This window comes from Urocampus carinirostris, chromosome 18 (assembly GCF_059441175.1).
Source record: "Urocampus carinirostris isolate Australia breed hairy pipefish chromosome 18, RoL_Ucar_1.0, whole genome shotgun sequence".
In the NCBI taxonomy this organism is placed as follows: domain Eukaryota; kingdom Metazoa; phylum Chordata; class Actinopteri; order Syngnathiformes; family Syngnathidae; genus Urocampus; species Urocampus carinirostris.
This window is the reverse complement of record NC_142366.1, coordinates 13,513,565-13,539,191: the sequence shown is the minus strand read 5'-3', so window position 1 is coordinate 13,539,191 and position 25,627 is coordinate 13,513,565. Positions and strand designations below refer to the sequence as shown.

Below are 25,627 nucleotides of genomic sequence, written 5' to 3'. Positions count from 1 at the left end.
GTCTGTCCCTGTGTGCCCTGCGACTGGCTGGCAAACAGTTCAGGGTGTCCCCTGCCCACTGCCCGAAGATAGCTGGGATGGGCTCCAGCACCCCCGCGACCCTACTGAGTATAAGCGGTGCATATATGGATGGATGGATAGTCCCCTGGGTATGATCATTGATTTGATGTTAATAATGGACTGTTGCTAATTTGTCTGCATTACATCCTTGTTGCCCCCCAAAACAGCATTTTTGTTATTGTGGTTACAACCTACGTGTATATTTCTGGTACCATGTCCAAGATTCACAACACAATTGCCTCCATTGCTAATGAGAAGAATGTAATCAATATTGTTTACAATAAGATTAGACATGGCACTTCAGGATTAATTTTGCATTAACTCAGGCCTTCATATCGTTCTATGTTCCTGCTCGGAGCCTTTGCTCATAAAATGCTGGTCTATTAGATTCCAAGAGCCAAGAAGAAATGCTTAAAATAAATTACAAGTTAAAAAAGAAAATCTGAGAATTTTAGGATTGATAGGCAATATTCAAAGTATAAGATAATTTTTTTTTTAGTCTTGCCTCATAAGAAAAATGCTGAACTGAAAAATACTGCACTGACATTACCAGCAACATTAAATAGGTAGACAGAATGAATAGAGAACATGTGAAATGTATATTTTCCTATTTCAGCCTAATTTAGTCTTTTTGCGCAGAGAATTGTCCAAATATAGGACATGATTTGTGCATTCCAGACTTCTATATACTTTTTAGGGGGCTATTTCTACAATGAAAAAGTGACACGTCAGACTTTTCTCCTCAGAGCTTCGCGATTTTGAGCCCGACGACCAGCAGGAGATCGAGGTGGATGAAGGCAACACGGCCGTCATCGAGTGTCATCTCCCCGAGAGCCAGCCCAAGGCCCAAGTCCGCTACAGCGTCAAACAGGAATGGCTAGAGACTTCCAAAGGTCAGGCCCCTTCCGTCTTCCCCACGGCTTTCCTATCTACATAATTTACCGGAATGCCGTAACGACGCTATCTGAGCCCATCGTTAAAGCGCCGATAACTTATCTAAAGAATGTTAAAACACGGCAATTGTGAGCTGTTTATTTTTCAAAGCGTTTACGTCGAAAGTTGCCCAAAAGAGAAGAAAAACGGCGGCGCTCGGCCACTGGTATGCTAATAACGCCTTGGAGCTGTAGCGTCCTTATCTGCGGGAGATAAATGTTTGCGGCAACAGCGGGGGTTGCCCCCAAATGGTCAGGAATGGTACTGGATTGAGTCTCTATCGCATGGGTGTCTAAACTATAGCTCATGGGCCATTTGCAAAGCACAAATGATTTCTCATTGGCCCACAGAGAATCTGAGGTGAAAAAAATCCAGGCCCGCAAGTACTGAAGCTCCACCCAGTCCAAACCCAACCAATTAACTTGATTTGCAGGAAGGTTCGAGCTTGAAAAAAAACAACTAAAATTTCACATTTTATTTGCTAAGACTCGTGAAAAGAGGCAATTTATGATGACAAAATAAGGCCTATCTTGTAACAGCATCCAATCTTTTATAATTCTTAACTGACAGTTTTCTGTCATTGACAGATTTTTTTAAGAGCGGACGGGAAAGTTTTAAGGCACCTATTATCCCCAAATTGGCCAGAAATTTGAAAGTGTGCCTTGTAATTCGGTGCACCTTATAGATTGGAAATACAGTGGTAAAATTGTAAACCATAATTATAAATATATGATACCATACATGCCGATCATTTGACATCTTTTTTGACACGAAACACAATCTCCAGGATATTACGAGAAAAATAACCACAGAAGCTTGCGTAAAACAGGAAGTTGCAAACCTTTACCAAAAGACTTCAAACCAAAGCACCCAAGGACCAAAATACTAGTCCCGAATCATGATTTCATTTTTGTCGTTTACATCTGAAAAAGCGGAAGATTTTATTTTAAAATTCGCTAGCCATAACGCGTAAAGATGTAGTGTTAATGAGTTTGTGATACTACATACGGGAACAATTTATGAATGAGTTAATTTATTTCAGTCGTGAAACCAGCTGTCCTAATGTAAACTTATGTTCCATGTGATAAGCTTTTTTAATTTAGATGTATGTATTTGCTTTTTATCCAACCCTAGCTCTTGCTTGTTAGTTAAATTACATGTGCCTTATAGTTGAGTGCGCCTTACTGCATATTACAAATACTATTTTTTGAGGGTGTGCCTTGTAACAAAATACAATAACCCTTAAAACTATGTATTAAGACTATTCCCCTTTCTGGTGTCAGGATATATTACAAGCAACGCGTGCATAAGAAACAATTGTATCAATCAACTTGTTGGTTCTGATGGAATATTGCATTCGGCTGCTTTGAGCGGCCAGGAGCTGCAGTACCCGATTTCGCCGCTAGAGGTCGTTAGGGACTCCATGAAAGCAGATCTAACAAAAGCAGATGTTTATGGATTTTGTTGTTTTTTATGGGGGGTTTATTGACACAAAATTTAGCTAGAAACACTCACTTAGGCCTCAGGTACAACTGTGTAAATTTTCACAAAATTCAGTGCAGTCGTTTCAGAGCCTATAAGTCACACACAAACAAACACACACATCGTGATTTATAAAGCAATTTAGATTTTTCATCGATTCTTTATCAATTTTTTTTCTTGCAGTCGTTTATGTCCATGTCAAAGAGTGCACACTCCCCTAAAAAAACGTTCCCAGAAGGAAGTTTCCACCCTGCTGTAAAAAATTGCCCCGCAGGAAACTCGCATGAACGCGGCCGCCGCCTTTGTTTTCACATCTGCCCCGTGCGTTATTAGCGTTCGTCCTTGGCCGGTGGATGGCTTTTAATGCTGTTTTCCGCTCCTCCTACAGGGAACTACCTCATTATGCCGTCAGGAAATTTGCAGATCGCCAATGCAACACAAGAGGACGAAGGCCCGTATAAATGTGCCGCTTATAATCCTGTCACACAAGAAGTTAAAACGTCGTCCTCTGCGGATCGCCTGCGCATAAGACGTAAGTTGCCACGTGAATGTTTTCCATCTTGAATGGCTTCTTGTAAAAATCCCCCCCAAAAAAGTGAAATATATATATATATATATATATATATATATATATATATATATGGCAACTTTTTTAGCGTACGTTTTGCACATGTAGTTTGAAGTGAATTGATATGTTTATATTAGGTCTGGGCAATACTGTCCTCCATTGTTTTTTAATGACTTCTTTTAAAATGTATATACTGAAGAAAAAAACAGTAGCGGTAAACAATAATAATAGCGGCTAAGAGTGAGACCTAGCCTGCAGCCAAATGCAGTCCCCGGGATATTAAGAGAAAAACAAGAACAGGGGTAATACGAGTGGCTAGAGAGGGAAAACGGTGGGGAAAATGTGGAAGAGGGCTATTAGCATTCAGTTATGTTTATTTGGATAGGCCTTAATTACAAGAAGTCTCAAAGGAGCTGTACAGACTACCATTACACCAATGGGGAAAAGGGTTCAATTTTCTTTTCTTTATGTACATTGAATGTTTTCATACGTCACTTTGAGTTGCCTAAAAATTGTTATAGGAATACATTTTGATTAATATTTTTTGATATATTCTGTTTTATTTAAATCGTTTTTTACAATGCATTTTTAAACATATTTATATTTGGGCAATACAGAACCTTAAGAACTAAAAACATATTTTTATTTATTTTTTTAAATGTATTTTATAATGTATATATATTTTAATTAGTTTTAAAATGTTTTTCCTGTATATTCCGTATTTATCTTGTATTAAAAAACATACAACAAATATTCTTAGTTTTAATTATTTTCTTATAATGTACTTTTATATACGTTTTTATCGGTGCTTCGAGAGGAAAAATAATGTGTGTGTACAACGGTACATACACCCATTTACAAAGTACTATCATGAAAGATCATCAGAACATGAAACAAATATTTTAGAATTATATTACCGCATAGTATTTAATAATAATATATATTACAATTGACTACCTACTATTGGCAAATTTAAGACGTCAAATACGTTTTTCTGATTCACCGGCTTTGACTGCTACAAAGACATATCTTGGAACTGGTCATGAGTAGGGGAGTGGGAACAGGAAGGGGGGTTCTCATACGCAATCCGAATTCATACGCTCAGATACATGTGGCACACACGTTGAGCGCTTTTTTGTTCCTGTCGCCTGGGCGCCATATTTCTTTTGAAGCCCTTCAAAGAAAGAAAATCTGCTTATCGCGATGTCAATCACGAGCCGTAAATTCCCATTTTACTCTCCGCCTTTGGCAGGCTCCACATCCGAAGCTGCCCGCATCATTTACCCGCCGGCGTCCCGCTCCATCATGGTAACACGAGGGCAGCGGCTGGTGCTAGAGTGCGTGGCCAGCGGCATACCCACGCCGCAAGTGACGTGGAAAAAAGACGGCAAGGATCTTCGGGTACACAATAATACGCGATTCCTGCTCAGCAACCTTCTGATCGATGCTGCCGCCGAGGGGGATTCTGGGACGTACGCTTGTCGTGCCGACAACGGAATCGGCGCCACCGTGGCAGCCACCGTGCTCTACGACGTGCAAGTCTTTGGTGAGTGTTTTCAGGTCGGGAACTTATTGTACAGTGGTACCTCTTCATACCAGCTTACAATAAGTAAGATCTTAAGTCCAAAACCGAAATTTAGGTTCGGGCAGGCCTTAAAATGTAAATCATCACACACAAAAACCATGACTGTCTATTATTTCCGGCTTAACAACCAACTCATCTCGCGTCTGATGGTGGGAGGTGCATGTGCCAACTGATGCTGACGATAAGCAGTCTTGAGCAGTCTCTAGTGGTAGCCTGTGGGACTGCTCGTAGCTTGGATTTACTCTCATATGTTACAAATAAAACTCTAGTATCGTAATTCTTGTGTTTATAGCTTTACTTATAAAGAGGTATCACGGTACAAGAAACACATCTCCATTGTCTCCGATCCGGATTATGGACTTGTGTTTTTCTGTCTCAGTCCCTCTTCTTGCAGCTGGCGCGAATTAAATTTGTGGGGCTGTCATAATGAACCCCCCCTCACTGATTTTACCCCTCCTGGTTCTCAATAAGTCAACCATCAACTTAGCCTTGATGCACACTTGCAGGAATGATTCCACTTTGTTTGGATCTTGTTTAGAAGCACTCTACACATCGTCATGGTCCCCAAACAATAGCTTACTTAGGTTTTTGAGGAGATGCAATATAAACCTAAGCTACTTGTTAAGTTCATAGTTTAGCAGACACTCATAATAAAGAATACATCAATTCATTTTCAGCTTACAGGGACGCAAATTTCTTCACAGTTGCAAGGGTTCAATGATCAAAATAGAACAACCGTTAGATTACAAGCGCCTTCCAGAAATGCAAAGCGCTTCTTTGTTGGAAGTTCTATGATGAAAATAGAACAATCCTGTCATTACAAGTATGGTCCATGAATGAAAAGCATTTCATATTAAGCATTCAATGATTGAAATAAAACAGCCCTGACAATTACTATCCTGGAATTTAAAGGGCTGCTCTGTTGTAATTATTAAAATTATCAAAATAGATGAACTTACTTTTACAAGTGTTGCCTGATAATACAAAGCACTTTTTTGTTGCAATTGTTCAATGCTCAAAGAAGATCCACCTTTGCATTACAAGTACCGTCTGGGAATGCAAAGCGCTTTTTCATTGCAAGTGTTCAATGATCAAAGTGGAGCAATCTCGGCATTATCAAGTACCATCCGGGGACGGACTGCGCTTTTTCTCTAAAAGTGTTGTAAAGCCAGGGTTATTGTATTTTGATTCTTCAAGTATCGTCTGGTAATTCAAAGCGCTTCTTCATTCCAAGTGTTCAATGATCAAAGTAGAGCAACCTCGGCATTAACAAGTACCATCCGGGCATGCACTGCGCTTGTTCTTTGAAAGTGTTGAAGAATCAAAATACAACAACCCTGGCTTTCTAAGCACCATCTTGGAATGCAAATCACTTTTTTTATGATCACTGCAAAAAGTTTAATACTGATTTTTTAAAATTATGTTTATATAAATATAACACGAGCGTCGTATAACTATTTTTTTTTAAATGATCTTATTAGAGGAATATATCATTATGTTGCAGTTTTTGTACAATTTTTAGTAACTTTAAGTTTCATAACCACTGAATTGTTCCTTTTTAATGCTAAATGAATTTCTTGTGTGTGCCCGGTCCAGAGCCCCCCCAAGTAGTGGTGGAGCTGCAGCAGCAGGAGGCGGCGTTGGGCGAGACGGTACGCTTCTCCTGCCAAGCTCGCGGCAAGCCGACGCCGACAGTCACGTGGCTGCACAACGCCGTTCCTCTGGCGCAGTCGCCTCGGCACCGCCTAACGCCGCGCGTGCTGCGCGTTTCCAATGTGGGCCCACAAGATGAGGGACTCTACCAGTGCATGGCCGAAAACGGCGTCGGAAGCGCGCAGGCTTCCGCTCGACTCGTCGCCATATCCACCGGTGGGTGACTCGTTCAGCGAAAAAAAAAAAATTGTCCACATGAATTAGATGGACAAGAAAGTACAGCTTTTTTTGTTAGTTTTAATATGGTTGTACATTTAATATTGTTTAATGCGTTTTTTTTAAGATATATACTTTTTTTTCAACACACATAAAATATATCATGTTTTTATATTCAGTATTTATTCATGTGCAAAGCGCATTTTTTCCCCTAAAACAAAATGCATGTTACTGGGGCGGCAGTAGCTAAGGGGGTAGAGCGATCGTCTTAGGAATAAGGGATCCCAGTTCGAATCCCGGCTTGTCCGTGTTACATGTCGAAGTGTCCTTGGGTAAGACATTGAACCCCCAATTAGCAGGTTAGCGCCTTACATGGCTGCACAGATCACGGGCGCTATTGGGAAATGTGAAGCACAATGTAAAGCGCTTTGGGAAGTCATTGACTTTAAAAGCTCTATAGAAATGCAGATCATTTCATTTCAATGTTATTTGTACATTTTATTCATATATTTTTGTTTTTCGTAAAATTTTGTAATAAATTTTATGTAAATAATTTTCAAAATATGTTTGAAATATTTACACGTCTATAAGTTAATGCTTTCCTTTATTTTAATATATATTTTTTATTATCGACTTTCAATTTTTTTGTCAAATATGCACAACATACAGCAGAGGTTAAATTACTTCCTCTTTCCTGCGTGCAAACTACAATAAAATAGCAACAATGGTAAAAAAGTATGCATTTCAAAATATCTAAGGTGAAGAGTATATTTGGCAGAAGGCAGGGCATGGATAGAGTTCAGAGTCCCGACAGTCTGATTGAAGTAACTGTCCTTGAGCCTGCTCGTTCCCGCTCTTATTCTAACTCATCACTGCAGGCATCCCGCCCAGGGTCAAATTGCCCTCCATGTACCGCCCGCTCAGCCCGGATAAAGTCCTAAGGGAGCAGCCTCCCGTCAGGCCTGGCGGGGCGGGTGCCACGCTGCCCTTGGACTGCGCCGCCCTGCCCGGGCAGATCATGCCCGCCGAAGCGCCCATCATCCTCAGCCAGCCTCGCACGGGAAAAGCCGACTACTACGAACTCACCTGGAGGCCGAGGCACGAACGGGGTGCCCCCGTGCTGGAGTACATGATCAAGTACAGGAAGGTAGGAACCAGCAGGGTGCGCTGCAGATAGCAACATGTAGAAACGTTCTAAATCGAGCCTCGGTAGGTTGGCGACGCGTTGGCCGAGTGGACGTCCAGCAGCATCTCGGGCTCCTTGCACAAGCTAACGCTAGCCAAGCTGCAGCCGGATAGTCTTTACGAAGTGGAGATGGCGGCCAAGAACTGCGCCGGTTTGGGACAGCCGGCCATGATGACCTTCAGAACAGGGAAAGGTAGCATAGCCACTTCTAATAGTTTCATGCTATGCTCCAAAATAATAACTCATTCAATGCCATAACATATGGATATGTTTTTCTTGTTTTATTCCTAAATACTATTATAAAGGGTTTGGCGTGGCCCTTCGGTGAGTATCAAGCCTATGGGAATGATTGTATGATATATCACCATTAGATGACAGGAGTGGCCTTAGTCAGATCTATGTCCATACATTGAGGAAGCCCAACTTCCCAGCGTTACTTTATTTTCCCGGCGACAATGTGTGTCGGAGTGACATTTAATGTACATCCACAGGAACGTGGTTGCCCTAGGGAACGCAATTGCCATGGTGACCAAAGTCATGTTACAGTTTTTGCAAAGTTCATGCACAGCTCATGCATCAGCCCTCTGTTCTTACTATATATTTTTTGTTTAGATAAAGCGAGTAGGTGTAGTGAAGCAGTGTCATAAGAGTAGCAAATATATGGATAAGTACAGACAGTTAACATTTCAACAGCTTCCTTCTTCATCGTCGGGGCTGATAGGGGTGACATTTAATGCATGTCCGCAGGAACGTGGTTGCCCTAGGGAATCAATTGCCAGGGTGACCAAAGTCGTGTTACAGTTTTTGCAAATTTCATGCACAGTTCATGCATCAGCTCTCTGTTCTTACAATATATTTTTTTGTTTAGATATTGAAGGTATCACAAAGAAAAAAAAAAAACACAGAATGTCTTCTTTCTGTTTCTTTTGTCTTGGTAACAAGTATCAAATTGGCAAAAATAGGCTGGCAACAGCACTTCCTATTTGAGAAAAACACCTGGTATTGAATGAGTTTGCCTTTTGGGACTAGGCTAGCATGAATGCTAAATCTGCTTTTCAAATGTAGCGCTAAAAATGCCAACCTTTGTTTCAGGTCGTAAAGGTTTGGGAACTCACAACGACCTACCCAAAACTCAAGCGGTCCCGTCACCAAGCCTTTCACGTAAGTATTGTTCCAATTGTTTTCTTGACTAACCTAGTTTTCCCTTTTTGACTAACGTGCACTTTTCTCAGTCTTTTTCTTTCCTGTCCGCTGGATGAACTCACCGTAAGTTTCACTAACACAAAACCTAACCGGCTAAAAAATTTTCAATGACTGATAAAAGGACTCATTGGGATTATTTTGTTTATCTAAACTTAAATTATATCAATCATTTGCGGTGATTGACATAACATCAGATCATTCAAAGTGGGGTGCGTGGTTTGAGGTGTTCTTAAAAAAATTGAAAGGACAATAGTTTCCCTATTAACATAGTTTCCCTATTAACAATCTCTGAGTTCAAAGAGCCATCCTATTTTTATTCCCACCTCGCCTGTCTGTTTAAATTATACTTTTTGAGAAGCTGTCCCGGCCGCTGAACATATTCGGTAGCAGGACTGGGGTGAGGGGGTTGAGTAAACCCCATGTTTGTCCCCACGTTTTTTTTTCCTTTTTATTTGATAGTGCTGGCAAGGAGAATCCAAACGCCAACCTAAACCCCAAGAAACAAGAAAGATGAAAAGTTTTCGCTTATTCAAGCGCATCTATGAATTGAACATACTTGCACTGGCATCATTAACGCGCTCACGGAGGCTGCAATGATAACCCAAGACTGGAATGAGCGGCCACTGATAGTAGTTCCAAATTCCGTACAGCTTTTATAAGTTGTGCAGAGAGTCCTGTCCAATTGTCATTGAAAATGTCCAGACACTTCATTTAACATGTCCTCTTGTTAAAGGTAATCCCAAATTCTTAACCATGCATGTGAGGAATGGCACATGTTTTTGCATAAAATATACATATATTCCATCGGTATATTCCAAATATTTTCCAAGATAATGCATTTTGAAGACAACCTGGCTTGTTTTTGACTTTCTAAGCTGCGAGCTGTCTGAGACTATGAGTGTGTGGATAGGTCCTTCAAATTGGCTGTTTTTGGGGTTGCAGTTAAATAGAGGATAAAGAATACATCTAGACACCGTTTTTGATATTTGCAGCGCAACATCTATATTTTACATCAATAATTATATTAAATTCTTTGCTTTTAAGTATGGCCATTCCCAACAATGTGTTCCCGACTTACAAACTACATTTTATAAGGGAAAATTGCAAAATGACCTCTATGAATAAGAATATAAACTGGTAATTAAATGGAACACTATTTCAAAAGAAGGGTCTTCAACACAACCTGCCCAACTCTGTTCAGGAAACTAGCACACCTTCTGTCCTCGTTGTTGCAAATGTCAAGTTAACCCCCATCTCGTCACTTGCTTCAACAACTAGTTCGAACTGATAATAGCTGTAAATCTAATTCTGTGGCACTATCATTTTTTTCACTCTAAAACATATCTGTCAAGGTCATTCTGTTGTCAAAATCAGCCATAAAATGGGTGTCAGAGAAACATTTTTCACAACAATCTCTTTTGGGGCGGGCCTCACCTGTTGTCTTAATGGGATTCGTCATTTTAAAAGTGTTGTTATTCAATGACGTCGCAGCTCTGCAGCAAACAAGCCAGATGGGTCAACTTTGAGAATACATTTGAGTCCCTAGGGTGTGGAATAATCTGAAACATAATTTTGGGGAAGAACACTACACGTTGTGTGCCCAATTCAAAAAAATCAATTTCTGTTTGGGAATACCTTTAGATCCAGACGTGGTTCTCCTACACATGTTGAAGTTTTTTTTCCCGTTGCAGCTCCCGAGGCGCCGGACAAGCCTACCGTTTCCACAGCGACGGAGACTTCGGCGTACGTGACCTGGATCCCGCGCGGCAACAGAGGCTTCCCCATCCAATCCTTCCGTGTAGAGTACAAGAAAGTGAAGAAGGCGGGTGAGGATTGGCTGCCGGCTGTGGAAAACATCCCGCCCTCACGCCTCTCCGTGGAGATCACCGACCTGGAAAAAGGTAAGCCCGCCCGTTATTTTGTGTAACGCAGTTGGGTTGACACTCTAGAGCAGGGGTCAGCTGAGGGGTCAGCGGAGATGTTCTAAAAATAGTTCACTGCTGGTCATTGTGATTTTTTTTTTAATGGTCGACTAATATATTTAACCCTATTTCCAATAATTAACCTGGTAACAATATAGCAATAACATAACTTGTTATTTTAGAAATATATATCATACTGTGGGCAGCACGGTTCTGAGGTCATGGGATCGAACCTCCTGTGTTGAGTTTGCATGTTCTCCCTGTGCTTGCGTGGGTTTCCTCCCACATTCCAAAAACATGCATGTCGGGTGAATTGGCCAGTCCAAAATTGTCTCTAGGTGTAAATGAGCGAGCGAATTGTCTGTCCCTGTATGCCCTGCGACAGACTGGCAACCATTTCAGAGTGTCCCCTGCCCACTGCCCGAGGATGGGTGGGATGGGCTCCAGCACCGCCGCGACCTTACTCAGGATAAGCGGTGCAGATAATGGATGGATGGATATCCAACTGTGTGCCCTTTACAAATAGTAACTCACAGCTTGAAAAAAGTTGGAAACCCCTGCACTAGGGCATGCTCCCCGTAAGAAAATGTTGCACATTTTAAATTCAAACCTATCTATTTAATGAATTTTTCGAGCAAAATAAAGAAGCTATGTTTATGATGAACATGTGCCCTTGTAAACTATTGAATCATAAATACTCTAGTTCTGAAAGACATTAAACACAGAAAACTAGTCACACCCACAAAGCATGGTAAACAAGACAGAAGTTTAATGGAAAAAAGAAAATCTGCTAGTCATCTAATTAGACTGAAAATCATTAATGTTGTTTCGATGCTCTACTATTAAGGTATCATACGAGGTGAGTAATCCACTAATATGAATTATTTTTAGATGCGGGAATGGGGTAATAATAGTCTGTAATAGTCTGTGGAGCTCTGTGAGACTCCTTGTGATTAAGGGCGTCACAAATAAACACGATTTGACTTCAGTGATAAAATTAAAATATCAAATATCTGTACTGCTGCTTTTGTGATTTTTTTTATGACAGGATGCCATATATTTTTAATAATACAAGTTAATGAGGCTCTGGCGGGACAAGTTATGTTCTTCCTGTGTATGGTGAAAAACACTGCGGTCCTTTCAAAGTGGGCGTGGTTAACGTTGAGTTTTCTTTATAGGGACGTCTTATAAGTTCCGGGTGCTGGCGGTCAACGTGATCGGGTCCAGCCCGCCCAGCGCCCCATCCAAAGCTTACACCGTGGTGGGCGGTAGGACACACGAGCGCCCCGTGGACGGACCCTACATCACTTACAACGAGGCCATCAACGAGACTGCAGTCATCCTCAAGTGGACGGTAAAAACACACACATAACAATATAGTGAACATTGTTCACTACGAGATTAAATGTAGAATTCTAAAATAAATGTGAAAAAAAAAAAGACCCCAAAAAATGTTACGTACGTACTGTAAAATTGAGACAGCAGGCTGCTACTTTTTTCCTGCGATTTAAACGCTGCGACTTTAAATTCGAGATGGACGGTAATAAGGTAGTTGGCGGTGACTTCCGATTGGTCGCCTCTACTGGGGCCTAGCAGCTGGCTTAGAACTGGAGTGGACCAGAAAAAGAAATCTTCACTCGTATTATCTTTCTGTGGAAATACGCATATTAAATAGGCATACAAAACATTACAGTGACGTCTGGAACTATTTATTTAAGAGAAATTGGTCCACGTTTTTGACATTATTCATATAATAACAGGTGGTTTGACAGAAGGCACTTTATTTACACCAACAAATCAAGTCCAATTCATTCATTAGTGGAAATTATCCATCAAAAACGCTAGGTCTCTGGAGCTTCCTTTAATGCACGAGGAATGATGAGAAGTGAATGCATGACGCAGCTCTTATTCAGGTGTAAACGTCACTCGTCTTTAGATCCGGTACAAAGACAGAATTAAGATGGTTTCCTAATTTTTTTTAATCTAGTCCGGAATTTTGCAGTTGTTAAAAATTTTCGAAAACGGTTGATTTCAACACTGGCGCTTTTCTCACAGTACACTCCGGTGAACAACACGCCGATCTACGGATTCTACATCTACTACCGGCCGACGGACAGCGACAACGACAGCGACTACAAGAAGGACGTCGTGGAAGGCGATCGCTACTGGCACTCCATCGGAGACCTGCAGCCCGAAACGGCTTACGACATCAAGATGCAGAGCTTCAACGAGAAGGGCGAGAGCGAATTCGGCAACGTGGTCATCCTGGAGACCAAAGCCCGGCCCCACCATCACAGACCCGTCCCCTCCGAGGGCCCCGACCGAGAGACGGGACGCTCCGGGGGCCTCTTGAGACGGCCCGGGGACCTCCCCTACCTTATTGTGGTGGTCGTCCTCGGCGCTTTCGTCTCCATTGTGGTCGCCTTCATCCCCTTTTGCCTGTGGAGGGCCTGGGCCAAACAGAGTAAGGAGATTTTCAAAATAATATAATTGAATGACTTCATAAAATTCTAAAGGTAACTGCTAAGAAAATATCTATTGGGACAATATGGAGTTAATTAACAAAGTTGTAGTTTACTTAAACTTGATTAATTGAAAAATGTATATAATATATATATATATTCATTAGTTCATCAACAGGAAGTTTAATTCAATTTTTAGTCTGAAGAGTAATATAAATAGAAAAAAACTCATTAAAAAGGATTCGAATTACTCAATACATTTCAAAGTGAATTGTAATGCTAGAATATACAATTATCAATAGGAAATTGAATGACTTTATACAATTTAAACAGAATTGAAAATACAAAAAAAAACTCTTCAACAGGAAGTTGAATTCCTAATAACAATTCAAAAAGAATTGCAAATGCTAGAAAGAACTCAACTGTAAGTTGAACTACATAGTTAAAGATTTAACGAGAATAACAAATGTTGGGGGGGGGAAAAAACGATTTGATTATTTGGGAATTAATTAGCTGAAAGCCATTTAACTTGAAGTTGAAAAATGAAGGTTTTAAGTTTTTGGGGAGAAAGTTTTATTATTACTAATATTAGGACCTTGAAAATCTTTCAAAATGCATCATAAAATAAAAATAATAAGATAAGATAATCTGAGAAGGAAAACAAAATTGATGAAAAATGTAAGTATTATTGTTTTGTTTTTTTTAATTCAAAAGAAAAATACACATGTATTTTCTTGCATTTGTAAATATGTATAAAAAGCAATTACATTGTTGAAATTAAAGTGTATGCACTAGACTACAAAAAAATGAATATTTTGTAAAGAATATTATTGATTTTTTGGGGGGTTAAAAAGTAGATTAATGTATTGTACTTTTATAATATTATAGTATTCATTATAGTACTTTATAGTATTGTACTTTATACACGTTATACACTGGAAATATGTTCATATTTTTAATTACTTTAAAAACTTATGTTTGAGTTGATTTAATCTTTTAAAGCGCATACCTTAAATTTCTACCATCTAGTATACATGAGTTACTTAGATAAAATTAAGTACTGAAACACTAAGAAAAATAATGAACTATTATAATTATAAATATATATATTATACAAACATATATAAATATTTTAACTACATGGTGAGAATCGATAAGATTTAAAATTTTACATATACAAACTTGAAAAATTCGAAGCAATATTTTAGCAGCTAGAATACATTTTTATCCAAAGTATTGAAAAAAAATAAATAACAAATTATTATTATAAATAAAAGGTTATTTAATGAGGTTGTTTAGAGGAAAAGTCCACAAAATGTTTTCTGGAAAGAGGAAACAATTTTAAAACTGAAAGTTGAATTAATTTTATATATATATATATATATATATATATATATATATATATAAATAAATCTGACAAATGTTGATTTCAATTTCTGCAATGTATTTTATTTCCAGAGCAAATGTCCGACTTGTGTTTTCCCGCATCGGGACCCCCCGCCTCGTCTCCGGCATCAGCGCAATCTTGCCAGTACACCATGGTGCCCCTGCAGGGTTTGGCTCTGGTGGGGCGATGCCCTGCAGACTCCCACCTGGCTGCCCCCAATCCCGTCAACACCCACAACGGCAAAGCGGGGCTCCACCAGGTACCATCTTAAGCCTTCACCACTTTTTAAAGCTCTCGATTGATGTAATTTATTTCTTTTTGAATTTCAGGAGGATATGGAATGCGACACGTTGCTAGCGCACGGACTCGCTAATGGGTATCACTACTGCACCAGGTGATGCTCGCCTGCCTGCCATCTTTTTTTTGCCGGTTGTTCCGACTCGACATTAATATATTTTTCCCATCTAGAGACGAGCACACGATCGGGTCAGCAGACGATTCCTCACTTCAGCTTTTCGGGTCTTCACCACACCTAGATGGTGAGCGGGAGTCTTTAGGTAATTATTTATACATATATATAAAATATATTCATTTAAAATTCTGCTAGTTTTTATTTAGTCAAACACATATTTCTACCAGATCTTTTTCACAGTACATTTTTTGAGTGAGAAAATTATGTACTGGATTATACATTGCACCTAAAAAAAAAAATTTCAGATTCAGATTCAATTTGCCAGAAATTTGAAAATGGTTCTCAAAATCCAATCCGCCTTATAGACTGGAAATAGGGTAAATTGAATCCGAGAGGCATAATTACAACTAAATGCTTCCAAGTACCGCAACCATTTATGAAAGAATCGATTGGTTTTAGTTGCAAAACCATGACTTCTTATTAGCTATGTTCTATATTTTTTTATGATTTTTTTTTTAAAGCAAACCTCACTGTACTTACTGTAGTTCTAATTTACAGGATAGTTTTTTTTAAACACCTTAAACTCTAGCCAAGGGTGACCGATTCAAATAGTCTGGAAAATATGGTATACAGGATTAGTACAGGTGCTTGAAATCCTTGAATTCTAAATTGATGTTTGCAAGGATTGGATAGTGCTAGAAATTTGGGTTAAGTGCTTGTAAATTCTTGAAATTCTTGCCATGTTCATTTTGAGACAAGGCACACTTTTTACATGATAAAATCCCAATGTGTCAAAAATGTTAGAAATCAAACAGATCTATGTTTTTATTTTAAGGTTAAACCATCAGGTTGCGTAAACAATTTTCTTATTACTTGTGGCTCAGGAGGTAATACAGGTTATTCGTTTTCATCAATAATTTTGTTGTAATTTGGGATACAACTATATTTTTAATAATTTTTTTTCATGAAAAAAAAAAAAAAAAGATTATACTTATAATTATCTGCCGGGCACTGCTTGCAAAACAACTGGAGCTATATTTATTTCTTTTTACCTCTCTTTCTGACTATTGTTTTCTCAGTTTTTATCTATCATTCCCCTTCTTTATTTTTTTTCTGTTTTTCACTTTTTAATTCCCTCCTTTCTCATTCTGTCTCTACTTACAGTATGTGTCTCTTATTTTCTCTTACACCAATTCTCTCTCTTTTTCTTTTCCTTTCTCCATCTCCCTGTCTCTTATCCCTCTCTTTTACTCTTTTTGTATTTCTTTTTCTCTCGCTTACATTCTGTTCCGTCTCTCTCTCCTCACTAAATTTTTATCTTTCTCTCTATCTTGTTCTCTTTCACTCTTTAATCTATTAGTCCGGCCCCATAAGTTTTTTTTTTCTGGTATGTGGCCCCCCGAGCTAAAATGAGTTTGACACCCCTGAACTATAACATTTTATTTTGATACTTATTTCTGTTTTAGTATACTGCGTCCAGATTTGACATTCTTGCCAATGTTTCTCAACATCTTAAAGTATTTTTTTCTTTTTACTGCAGAGAGAGCTTCCCTCCCGGCCGTTATATCTTTGGAGGACGAAGGAATTTTCACCACGTCGTCATCGACAACGTCGCAAAACAACGGCGACGTTCCACCCGATGAAACGGAAGCGTGAAGAAGAAAAAAAACTGTTTCAAGAGAAATCTATTTATTTTTGTACCACAGATATTTATGTATTTATGCATTTGTACATATTGTATGTTTCGAATGTGTATATATGTTTTCCTATTGAGAGGCTTTATTTACACATCCCACCTTTTGTCACGTAAGCTTTTAAAAAGGAAAAGAAAATATGACACATGGCTACAATTTTTAAATGAGTAAAAAGTGTTCGTTGTGCCAGAAAAAAATGCAGGGAAAAAGGCACTTTTTCTCTAGTGAAATAGGCCGAATTCAGATTTGTGTTTTTACCCAGGAAGAAATGCAAATTTTAGGGGGGGGGACTGCAGCTTATTATTTATTTTTTGTTTCTATTTCGTCTTTTTTAAACCCAGAAAAGAATGCTAATTTAAAAAAATGCAGTTTTCTTGCAAACTAGGCCAAATTGTTTTTTTTTTTAAATAAATAATGGGTCTTCGGATCAAATAATTGTTGGGGAAAAAATAAATGTATTTTCAAATTTGAAAATTTAGTCAGGTGATATAAAAATTTAATTTCATCCTTTTAAAGGACTTTATTTCTCTTTGTCATAATAAAATATTAAACCATTTAAATTTATTTTTTGTTTATTCAACAATGCCATTTTTGTATTCCTATAGTCTTATTTGTATTCTTTTAATTAAAAAGATGCCTACATTTTACCAGTTTCCCTACGAATGATAAATATTTGATTTAAAATATCCCATTCAGCCCCACTGCCCTTAAAATTTGAGTCAAGATCTTGAGAAAAATATTTTTTCATCTTAACTAGCACTTGTCACCATGTTTTTTTTATCCGTGGATAATTCTCTATGACATAATAAATGAACCATTAAAAGGGACAGTATTTATCTGACCACTAAATGTCACTGTATTGCTATTCAATCAATAACGAGTGCTAAACATCACAACTGCTCAAATTGGCCAAACTGCATCAATTTCCTTTTTTTTTTTAACCCTGCTTTTGGGTACCCCTAGAAACAAGATGGCCGATAATCATGTCAGCTCCCTCTGGGTGAGGCTCATGTTACGTAAAAAGCAAATTTCTCGACCTATGAGTATTTCAACCACATTTGGATAAAAGTATTATTATTGAAATTAAAATGATTTTAACCACTAGAAGGCACTAGATAATACACACTGTCCCTTTAACAATTACCAGTGAGCATAAGCCACATTGTGTGAAAAAAAAAAAAGTATAGTTGTATTTGGGGGGGTTTCTGAGTCACTGAACAAAACGTCACAGATAAGCTTTGCAACCAAAATGTGTGGGGGTTTTTTGTGAAGTATTACGCCAGAATGAAGGAAATTCACAGCCTGACTTTGTCTGGAGCACTATTTGCATGTAAATAAAAAAAGAATTATGAATCTGGTGCGAGTTTTTGTGAAAAACTAAAAGTGTTATTGGTTTAATGTGTGTTCAATTTACAAAGGAATTTATAAATAATGTGTTTGATCTGTTTATATTTTTGAAGTTCAAAACTTTAATAGATAGATAGATAGATACTTTGTTCATCCCCGAAGGGAAATTCACATTTCCAGCAGCATCCCTGAGCTGAGAACAATCTAGAACAAAGGTGATTTAATAATGATTTCAATATTTTATTATATATTATCAATTGAGTCATTTTTTGCTGTTTAATTGTTTTTGCTTTTTGTGTAATATTTTTCAAGATTATTAACTTTTTGTCAAATAATTAGAATCACAATATTTACTGTCATTGACAACAGACATATGCAAAAATGGTTTGGAGCATCCATTCAATTAAAAGAAAAATATTAATTCTATCCTTCTATCTATTTACCCTGATCATATCTCTCGAGGGGTGACCGACAGCAAGACAAACACAAACAAAAAAAGAAAAGAAAAATGGAAAAAGTAGCAAAGAAACAAAAAAACTCACAAAATTTTTGGACCATGAACAACCCAAACAAGTTAAGCACCTCGGCACCCAAGTGGGTCATGCTTTCGTCCCTCCAGTTGAAACGGGACACAAAAAAGTGGCCATGTCACTTGGGTCAGGGCGACACAACACACTCTTCTGTTCAACAGCAGGGCCCGACAGCTTTCGCTGGTTTACCCCTGCCTAATCATACGGGTGCCCTGCCTATCCCTTAGAGCAGGGGTGTCAAAGTCAAATGGACGGAGGGCCAAATAAAACATTTGGCTACAAGCCGAGGGCCGGACTGTCCAATCTTTACTGAAACCAAGATTTAACCTACTGAAAACACAACAAATATGTTACAATATGATTGGATAAATAAAGCAATATTTTCTTATGACTCTGTCAGTCATTTTTAATTTCAGCAGGCACAAAATACAAATGTCCTTTATATAAAAAACTCATAACATATCTCATAACAACAACTCATAACCATTTTCTATCATTCAATCATCTGAAATTATTAAAAAGAAATATTGCCTCAAAATACAATAAAATAAAGCGCAAAAATCTCTTGTTACTTAAAACCAATAGCAATCAACACACTGGACCTCATCTGTCCTGCTCAAATGTACATTGACTTTCCTTTCTGTGCTTTCTCTGGGTTAGTGTGAAAAAAGGAATTACTGATTAACAAATAATAACAATCAAAAGTCATTTTCTCTGCTAAATAGGAGACAATTTTATCAAAAGACTGTTGTCCACATCAAGATCTATTTTCCATGAAAAGCCGAAAAACAAGAAACACTCCCAGGACAGAGTCGGCAAACAAAAACAACATAGTCAACATAGACAATAAAGCTTTAAAATTCCCGAGGGGAACAACAAAAAACAAGACCTTCTTTTTGTGCATATTTAACTTTTAAACTTGAACGGAGTAAAAACTTCAAATGTGTAATTGCACATGAAACATTACTGTATTATTACTGTATTTACATACATTTATATACAGTACTGTATTACTACAACTCTACTCTACTTGTTTGAGGCTGACGCTGATACTTGGCAGTGCTTCATCTTTTGCACAAGTTGCTCTTTTAGATTGTTAGACAACAGGTCTACGCGATCAGCAATGGTATTTCTGCTCAGGCTGATGTTTGAAAAAAGTTGTCTTTTGCCTGGGCAAAGTTCGTCACAGACTTTAAGCATACAGTTTTTGATGAAATCCCCCTCGGTAAATGGCCGGGCTGATTTGGCGATCTCTGCTAAAATAAAACTGGCCTTGACAGCAGCCTCGCTTTGTGACTGGGCTTTTCTGAACAGACCCTGTCGAGATTTGAGACCTCGTTTAAATTCCTCGACCCTCTGTAGCCTTTGTTCTATGTCCAGAATCTTGGTTTTCTCCGTGTGTTTTGTTTCATGATGCCGTCTAATATTATACTCTTTCATCACCGCCACACTTTCTCCACATAGCAGACACACAGGTTTTCCAGCTACCTCCGTGAACATGTACTCCAACTCCCACCTTGTTTGAAAGCCCCGGTTTTCAGTGTCCACCTTCCGTTTAGCCATTGTTGATGGGTATCTGTGGGCTAATTTTTGCTGTTATGCTAATGACTGCTGCTGATCGACTGCTGAATAAATCAAACCGCCTCCCGCTTTGCTCCCGCTCGGCGCGTCCCCGTTGCATTGTGGGAAATGTAGTATTCATGCGTACTGCGGGCTGCTGGCTTGCAGCGGCCTGCGGGCCGGATCTAATAATATATTGATATCGTCACGCGGGCCAGGTAAAACCCTCTCGCGGGCCACATTAGGCCCGCGGGCCTTGACTCTGACATATGTGCCTTAGAGCGTGTCCAAACATCCTACTATCCTTTCACAACACCTCTCCACTCATTCCTATCACCAACAAGAGCTCGAGCTTCCACTATATTTCGACCTTTTTCCTGCAGTGTAATCATAACACCATCCATCCACGTCAATCGCGGCCTTCCTCTTGGTCTTCTTCCATTTACTTCTGCTCTGTAGATCCTCTAACATTCGCTCCTCATCCATCCTCTCCATGTGTCCAAACCAACAAGGTACTCCCTTATCCACACACTTGCTCAGTACCACTACTACTCCAGTTCTGTCTCTCACAATATCATTTCTGAATCGATCTAATCTTGTCACTCCTGACATACTCCTAACACTTCATCTCAAAAACATTTATTGTCTTTCTCCAATCTGCGTTCAGGCTCCAAGTCTCTGCACCATACAACACAGTCAGCACAATCACACTCTCATACAGTCGCCTCTTAACATCCATACTCATACTCATGTTGCTCATCACTCTCCTCAAAGCACCTAAAACCTTGCTTCACTCTGTGCAATACCTCGCACTCCATTCCACCAACTGCAGCCACATCACAACCCAAGTACCTAAAGCTTTCAACTACTTCCAGCACCTGTCCATTCAACCTTATTTCCAAAACCATGCCCACTCTTTCACGCGAACACTTCATCACCTTATTCTTCCAACATGAACACATAACTTACGCCTATCACACACTCTTCCAAACTCCATGACCAACCTTCTCAATGTTCCCTCAGAATCAGCCACAAGCGCTGTGTCATCTGCAAACAACAACTGACTTACCTGCCACACCGTTCCACTGCTATCCAAAAAATATTGATTCACAGAATAAAAATTCCCAGAATCCATAATACCCATAAAATAACCCAATGTAATAATTAAAACCATTAAAAGTGCACACATGGTACCATAAAAAAAATTAAAAGCAGCGTGAGTCAATGTTAAAGTGCAATTGTGCCCAACTGTCCTTATGGTTAAATCTAGGGTACGATCGCCATCTACCTGTAGATCGTGGGGGTAGTAGGCAAATAGTCGATCATGGGAGCGTGTATTCAGTCCATTGTCTTTTTTTTGGACACACTGCCATCTAGTGGTCAAATGCGGCAGGACTGCATGAACTTTAACATTAGGAAATAGCAGAACTCCAATTAATCATTTAAAATAGAAGGTATGTTAGAAATTTGTCATGTTTTAAAAATAACAATACATTTTAATTATGAGGCATTGATGATTAAGAGTTGTATATGATATTGGACTTCAGCAATATGTTTTACAAATGCAAAATATGACATCAATTAAATGACTATTTAGTTATATGTTGGGCACATTGGCTATGAAAAAAAGGCAAATTGATCACAATTTCCATGACTCTATGACGTTGATTTTGATTAAACGTATTTGATTTATTCAAGCGTTGAGCGAGAAATCTTGCTAGTATTCAATTAGATGTGTTCTTTTGAATTGCTACACTAACCTTGAAGTTTAATTCATTTCTTGTGATTTTAAAGCAAAACTGTCTATTTACCATTTTTTTCTATATGGATCATATTATATTTTATACATACAAAGTACAATTATACTGTATTTTATATCTGTATAACATTGTTTTAAAAAAAAAAAAAAATATATATATATATATATATAAGTAATTTAATAGGCATTTTTAATTATAATTGTCTACTACCAATTTCTTAAATATTGAAAATACTACCACAGTTTGTACAGTTAATGAGATACTTGCCAAAATCAAGTAAACTGTTTTAACGCATTCTATTAAACAGGGGTGTCAAACATGCAACCCGAAGGCCGAATCGGGCTCGCCAAAGGATAGAATCCATCCCAGTAAGAATGCGGTGAGAAGGGCAAGAGAAAAATGAGCTGTAGTTTTAAAATGTTTACTAGCTATCGCCAAAGCTAGGTGCCACACGCAAAGCAACTCGATTTCTTTCTTAACCTTTCTCTTCTCTCAGATTTTTCTTTTTCTCCATCTTTGTGTCTGACTTTCTCTTTCACTCAAAAGTAATATTAAAAAAATACTGAAAATATGTTACAAATATACAAGTATGGAAATACTTCAATAATACTACAAAAAACACTACAATCATGTCATGTTTATTTGTATAGCCATTAATCACAAAGAGTCTCAAAGGGCTACACAGATCACAGATTATTACACACTCCTCTGATCTAAAACCTTCATCCACCTGCAACTCCAATTGACAAGTTAAAGTCATGTCACACAAAAGATAAATAAAATGCAAGTTGTACTTTGGAACATATACCTGTGAAAACAAAGTTTTACATTTGTTGCTCATTTAGTAGTACCGTAAATTCCGGACTATAGAGCGCACCTGATCATTCCTAAGACTTAAAAAGTGGTCGGCGGCGCCCTCTGTTGGCTGCGGCTGCATCGGCTCGCTACAACGGGTCAGGTGCAATCGACATTTCGTTCTGTGTACATTGTTACACAGAATGACAATACAAGGAAATTATTATTATTATTATTATTATTATAAGCCGCACCAACCACATTTTAAGAGGAAAACCGATGATCTACTTACACAAGTCGCGCCTGTATATAAGACGCATGCGCCCACATTAAAAAATGTAACACAAACACAAAATTAACCCAAACCCGACTTTAAGTCCCGCGATTGAAACGAAATGTCCTTCATGAAAATACACAGTCCTAAAATCACAGCCAGCAAAATGAACGGAAAATGATACCGGTACTTAAGGTTTGATGCAGACCTGCAAAGTCCGGGTCCCGTAGAAAGTAATCCAAGGAAAAAAAGTGTATATTTCCGAAGGGTGGGAAAACTATATATATCCACTTTTGTCCGCCGCGTCCACAAACAGGTCTGTCTGTTACTCACTTTTACCGGTCCCCACTTCCCGTCACCCCGTGTTTGTTCCGCCCCTCCTTTTTCATTCGCCCGTGCAAAACATATCAGAATAAGTAATCTAAAATAAATACAAATAAATACATTACAAAAATATACAGCTGCAAATACATATTATACATGGGTTACACATATTTACAAAGAAAGACGGTACACCGAGAGAGTTTTCAAAGCTTTAATAATAATAATAATAATAATCTAACTTTCATCCCAAACGGTGCCTGTGACAGGGCAGTTAATGGTAGCAACACGCTAGCAACACGCTCGCAACACAGTAAACGGGTCTGGTAAAAAAAACATACCGTATTTGTAAAAATCACAGTAAACCGTCCTCATCTTCCTCCTTAGAACTGAAGCCATGAAAGTCGTCTTTCTCAGTGTCGGAAAGAAACTTTGTCATATAGACGTCGTCCCATGCTCCCGCAGCCTCACTCGCGCTGTCACTGTCGCTCGAACTCTCATCCACTCCTGATTCTGTGCCCTGCTCTCCGTCACGCAGCAGACCGGCTTTTCGGAACCCGTTGGTGATGGTGGATTATTTGATGCTGCCCCACACTGTCAGGATCCACTGGCAGACTTGCGAAAAAGTTGCCTTTCGCATGCGGCCAGTTTTAGTGAAAGATTTCTCGCCGCTAGTCATCCAATTCTAGTTGCAGTCTTCCTCGGCGCATATATTGCACCGGTCTAAATCTTTCCTTTTGTACTCGAGCGCCGCTGGTGGCCGTTAGAAGAATTACATAAATTGGCCGCATCACTGAATAAGCTGCAGGGTTGAAAGTTTGGGGAAAAGTAGCGGCTTATAGTCCGGAATTTGCGGTAGTATAGAGTAATACGAAAATACTGCTACATAAATATTATGACAGAAATAGTACAAAAATACAACTTCACCCATACTAAGAAATTTATGCATAATATAACTGCTAACATAATACAAAAATACAACTACAGATATACTACAAATATACAGATATACTACAAAAATATGACTGCAGAAATACAAAAATGCTAAATAAAGTAACCTACAGTAATACTACAGAACTACTGTAAATATCAAAAGCAGTGCTAGGAATCAAAAGTGACGGAACCATTTCAAGGCAGTGGAGTATTTCCGACGCTGCGTTGTTCACATATAGTTTTGTATTATGTTTTATTTATTTTATTCATATTCAAGCGTATCCTGTCCTTTATTAAGCAAAAAAGAGTTTTGAAAATGCTAATAATTTTGGGGGGGTGCTTGAGAGTTTTTCGGCGCTGCACCTGTTGTGCAACACTTGCTGCTAACAAGGGCTAACAGGGAACAAACAATTACAAGAAAGGCGGACAAAATGATACCGACCGCCTGAGAACACAAAGGAAAAGCTACCATCGCTTATCTAAAAGGAGGGGGATAAGAAACACGCGTTGTAATGGTGGCAGGTTAACTTACCTCACTTATGGAGGTCGAAGGACGTTACTCCAACTAAACCGCCACATTGTCAATTTTGTCAATTAGCACTAGTAGTCAAATCACGCCTCCTAGTGGTGGAACTGCAGACATACCATTTACAGAGGTAATAGTCAACAGGTTTTAATATACTGTACCTTTTTTCTTCATTACTTAGAGTTATGTAAAAGTGATATTTTTAGAAAGAATTTCAAAAGCATTTGGTTTTCGCTTTTAGACTAACATTTTGGTCTATCACAGCATTAGAACGATTTAAATCAGTGGTTCTCAACTGGTCATTGTTAATGCCTATTGACGTTTTTCTCAGACAAATGACCAGCAAATCCCCAAAAACATCAAGTAATAATATGGTTTTTGATAATAAACTCAATTTCTTTGTAGAAATCCCAAATGCTTCCCTTTAGTAGTAGCTTAAACCATTTTAAATAGACCAAACATGCACAGACATGAAATGAAAAAGTGCAAATACTGCAATAGATAGATAGATAGATAGATAGATAGATAGATAGATAGATAGATAGATAGATAGATAGATAGATAGATAGATAGATAGATAGATACGACACAAATTATGTTCTTTTGAACCTTGTCAACACTACACTGTAGGAGGATACATTCTGTAGCAGTTTTTATCCACAAACTCCAGGTCAGGTCATGTTTATTTGTGACGCCCTTAATCACAAGAAGTCTCAAAGGGCTGCACAAACTATTACAGACTATCATTACACCATTATTACTACAGCCCCTTTTTATCCTCCAAAAACGTGCAATTGGAACCATACACAGGGTAGGAT

General features: G+C 38.5%; 1 protein-coding gene and 1 long non-coding RNA gene across 4 annotated transcripts in view; one reads left to right on the top strand and one right to left on the bottom strand.

Moving 5' to 3' along the window:
- The window catches only part of boc (BOC cell adhesion associated, oncogene regulated), a 51,965-nt gene extending 33,849 nt beyond the window's left edge, over window positions 1–18,116 (top strand). Inside the window, exons 4-17 of the mRNA XM_088322469.1 lie at window positions 807–953; window positions 2,864–3,007; window positions 4,296–4,589; window positions 6,225–6,497; window positions 7,376–7,644; window positions 7,711–7,876; window positions 8,776–8,844; window positions 10,578–10,787; window positions 11,987–12,162; window positions 12,864–13,272; window positions 14,729–14,916; window positions 14,987–15,051; window positions 15,126–15,214; window positions 16,610–18,116. Of these exons, the coding sequence (XP_088178595.1) occupies window positions 807–953; window positions 2,864–3,007; window positions 4,296–4,589; window positions 6,225–6,497; window positions 7,376–7,644; window positions 7,711–7,876; window positions 8,776–8,844; window positions 10,578–10,787; window positions 11,987–12,162; window positions 12,864–13,272; window positions 14,729–14,916; window positions 14,987–15,051; window positions 15,126–15,214; window positions 16,610–16,725 (2,615 nt within the window). The 3' untranslated portion in view covers window positions 16,726–18,116. The remainder of the gene's footprint in view (window positions 1–806; window positions 954–2,863; window positions 3,008–4,295; window positions 4,590–6,224; window positions 6,498–7,375; window positions 7,645–7,710; window positions 7,877–8,775; window positions 8,845–10,577; window positions 10,788–11,986; window positions 12,163–12,863; window positions 13,273–14,728; window positions 14,917–14,986; window positions 15,052–15,125; window positions 15,215–16,609) is intronic.
- LOC148348421 (uncharacterized) lies at window positions 6,785–24,895 on the bottom strand. 3 transcript variants are annotated; one of them, XR_015847654.1, is made up of 5 exons: window positions 24,816–24,895; window positions 13,185–13,258; window positions 10,522–10,777; window positions 10,321–10,445; window positions 6,785–7,859 (listed from the first exon to the last, which is right to left on the bottom strand). It is a non-coding gene; the product is annotated as an uncharacterized LOC148348421 (long non-coding RNA). The 3 variants fall into 3 exon arrangements; XR_015847657.1 differs by lacking the exon at window positions 6,785–7,859 and adding an exon at window positions 8,043–8,443; XR_015847655.1 differs by lacking the exon at window positions 6,785–7,859 and adding an exon at window positions 8,475–9,373.
- Window positions 24,896–25,627: the final 732 nt, after the last annotated feature.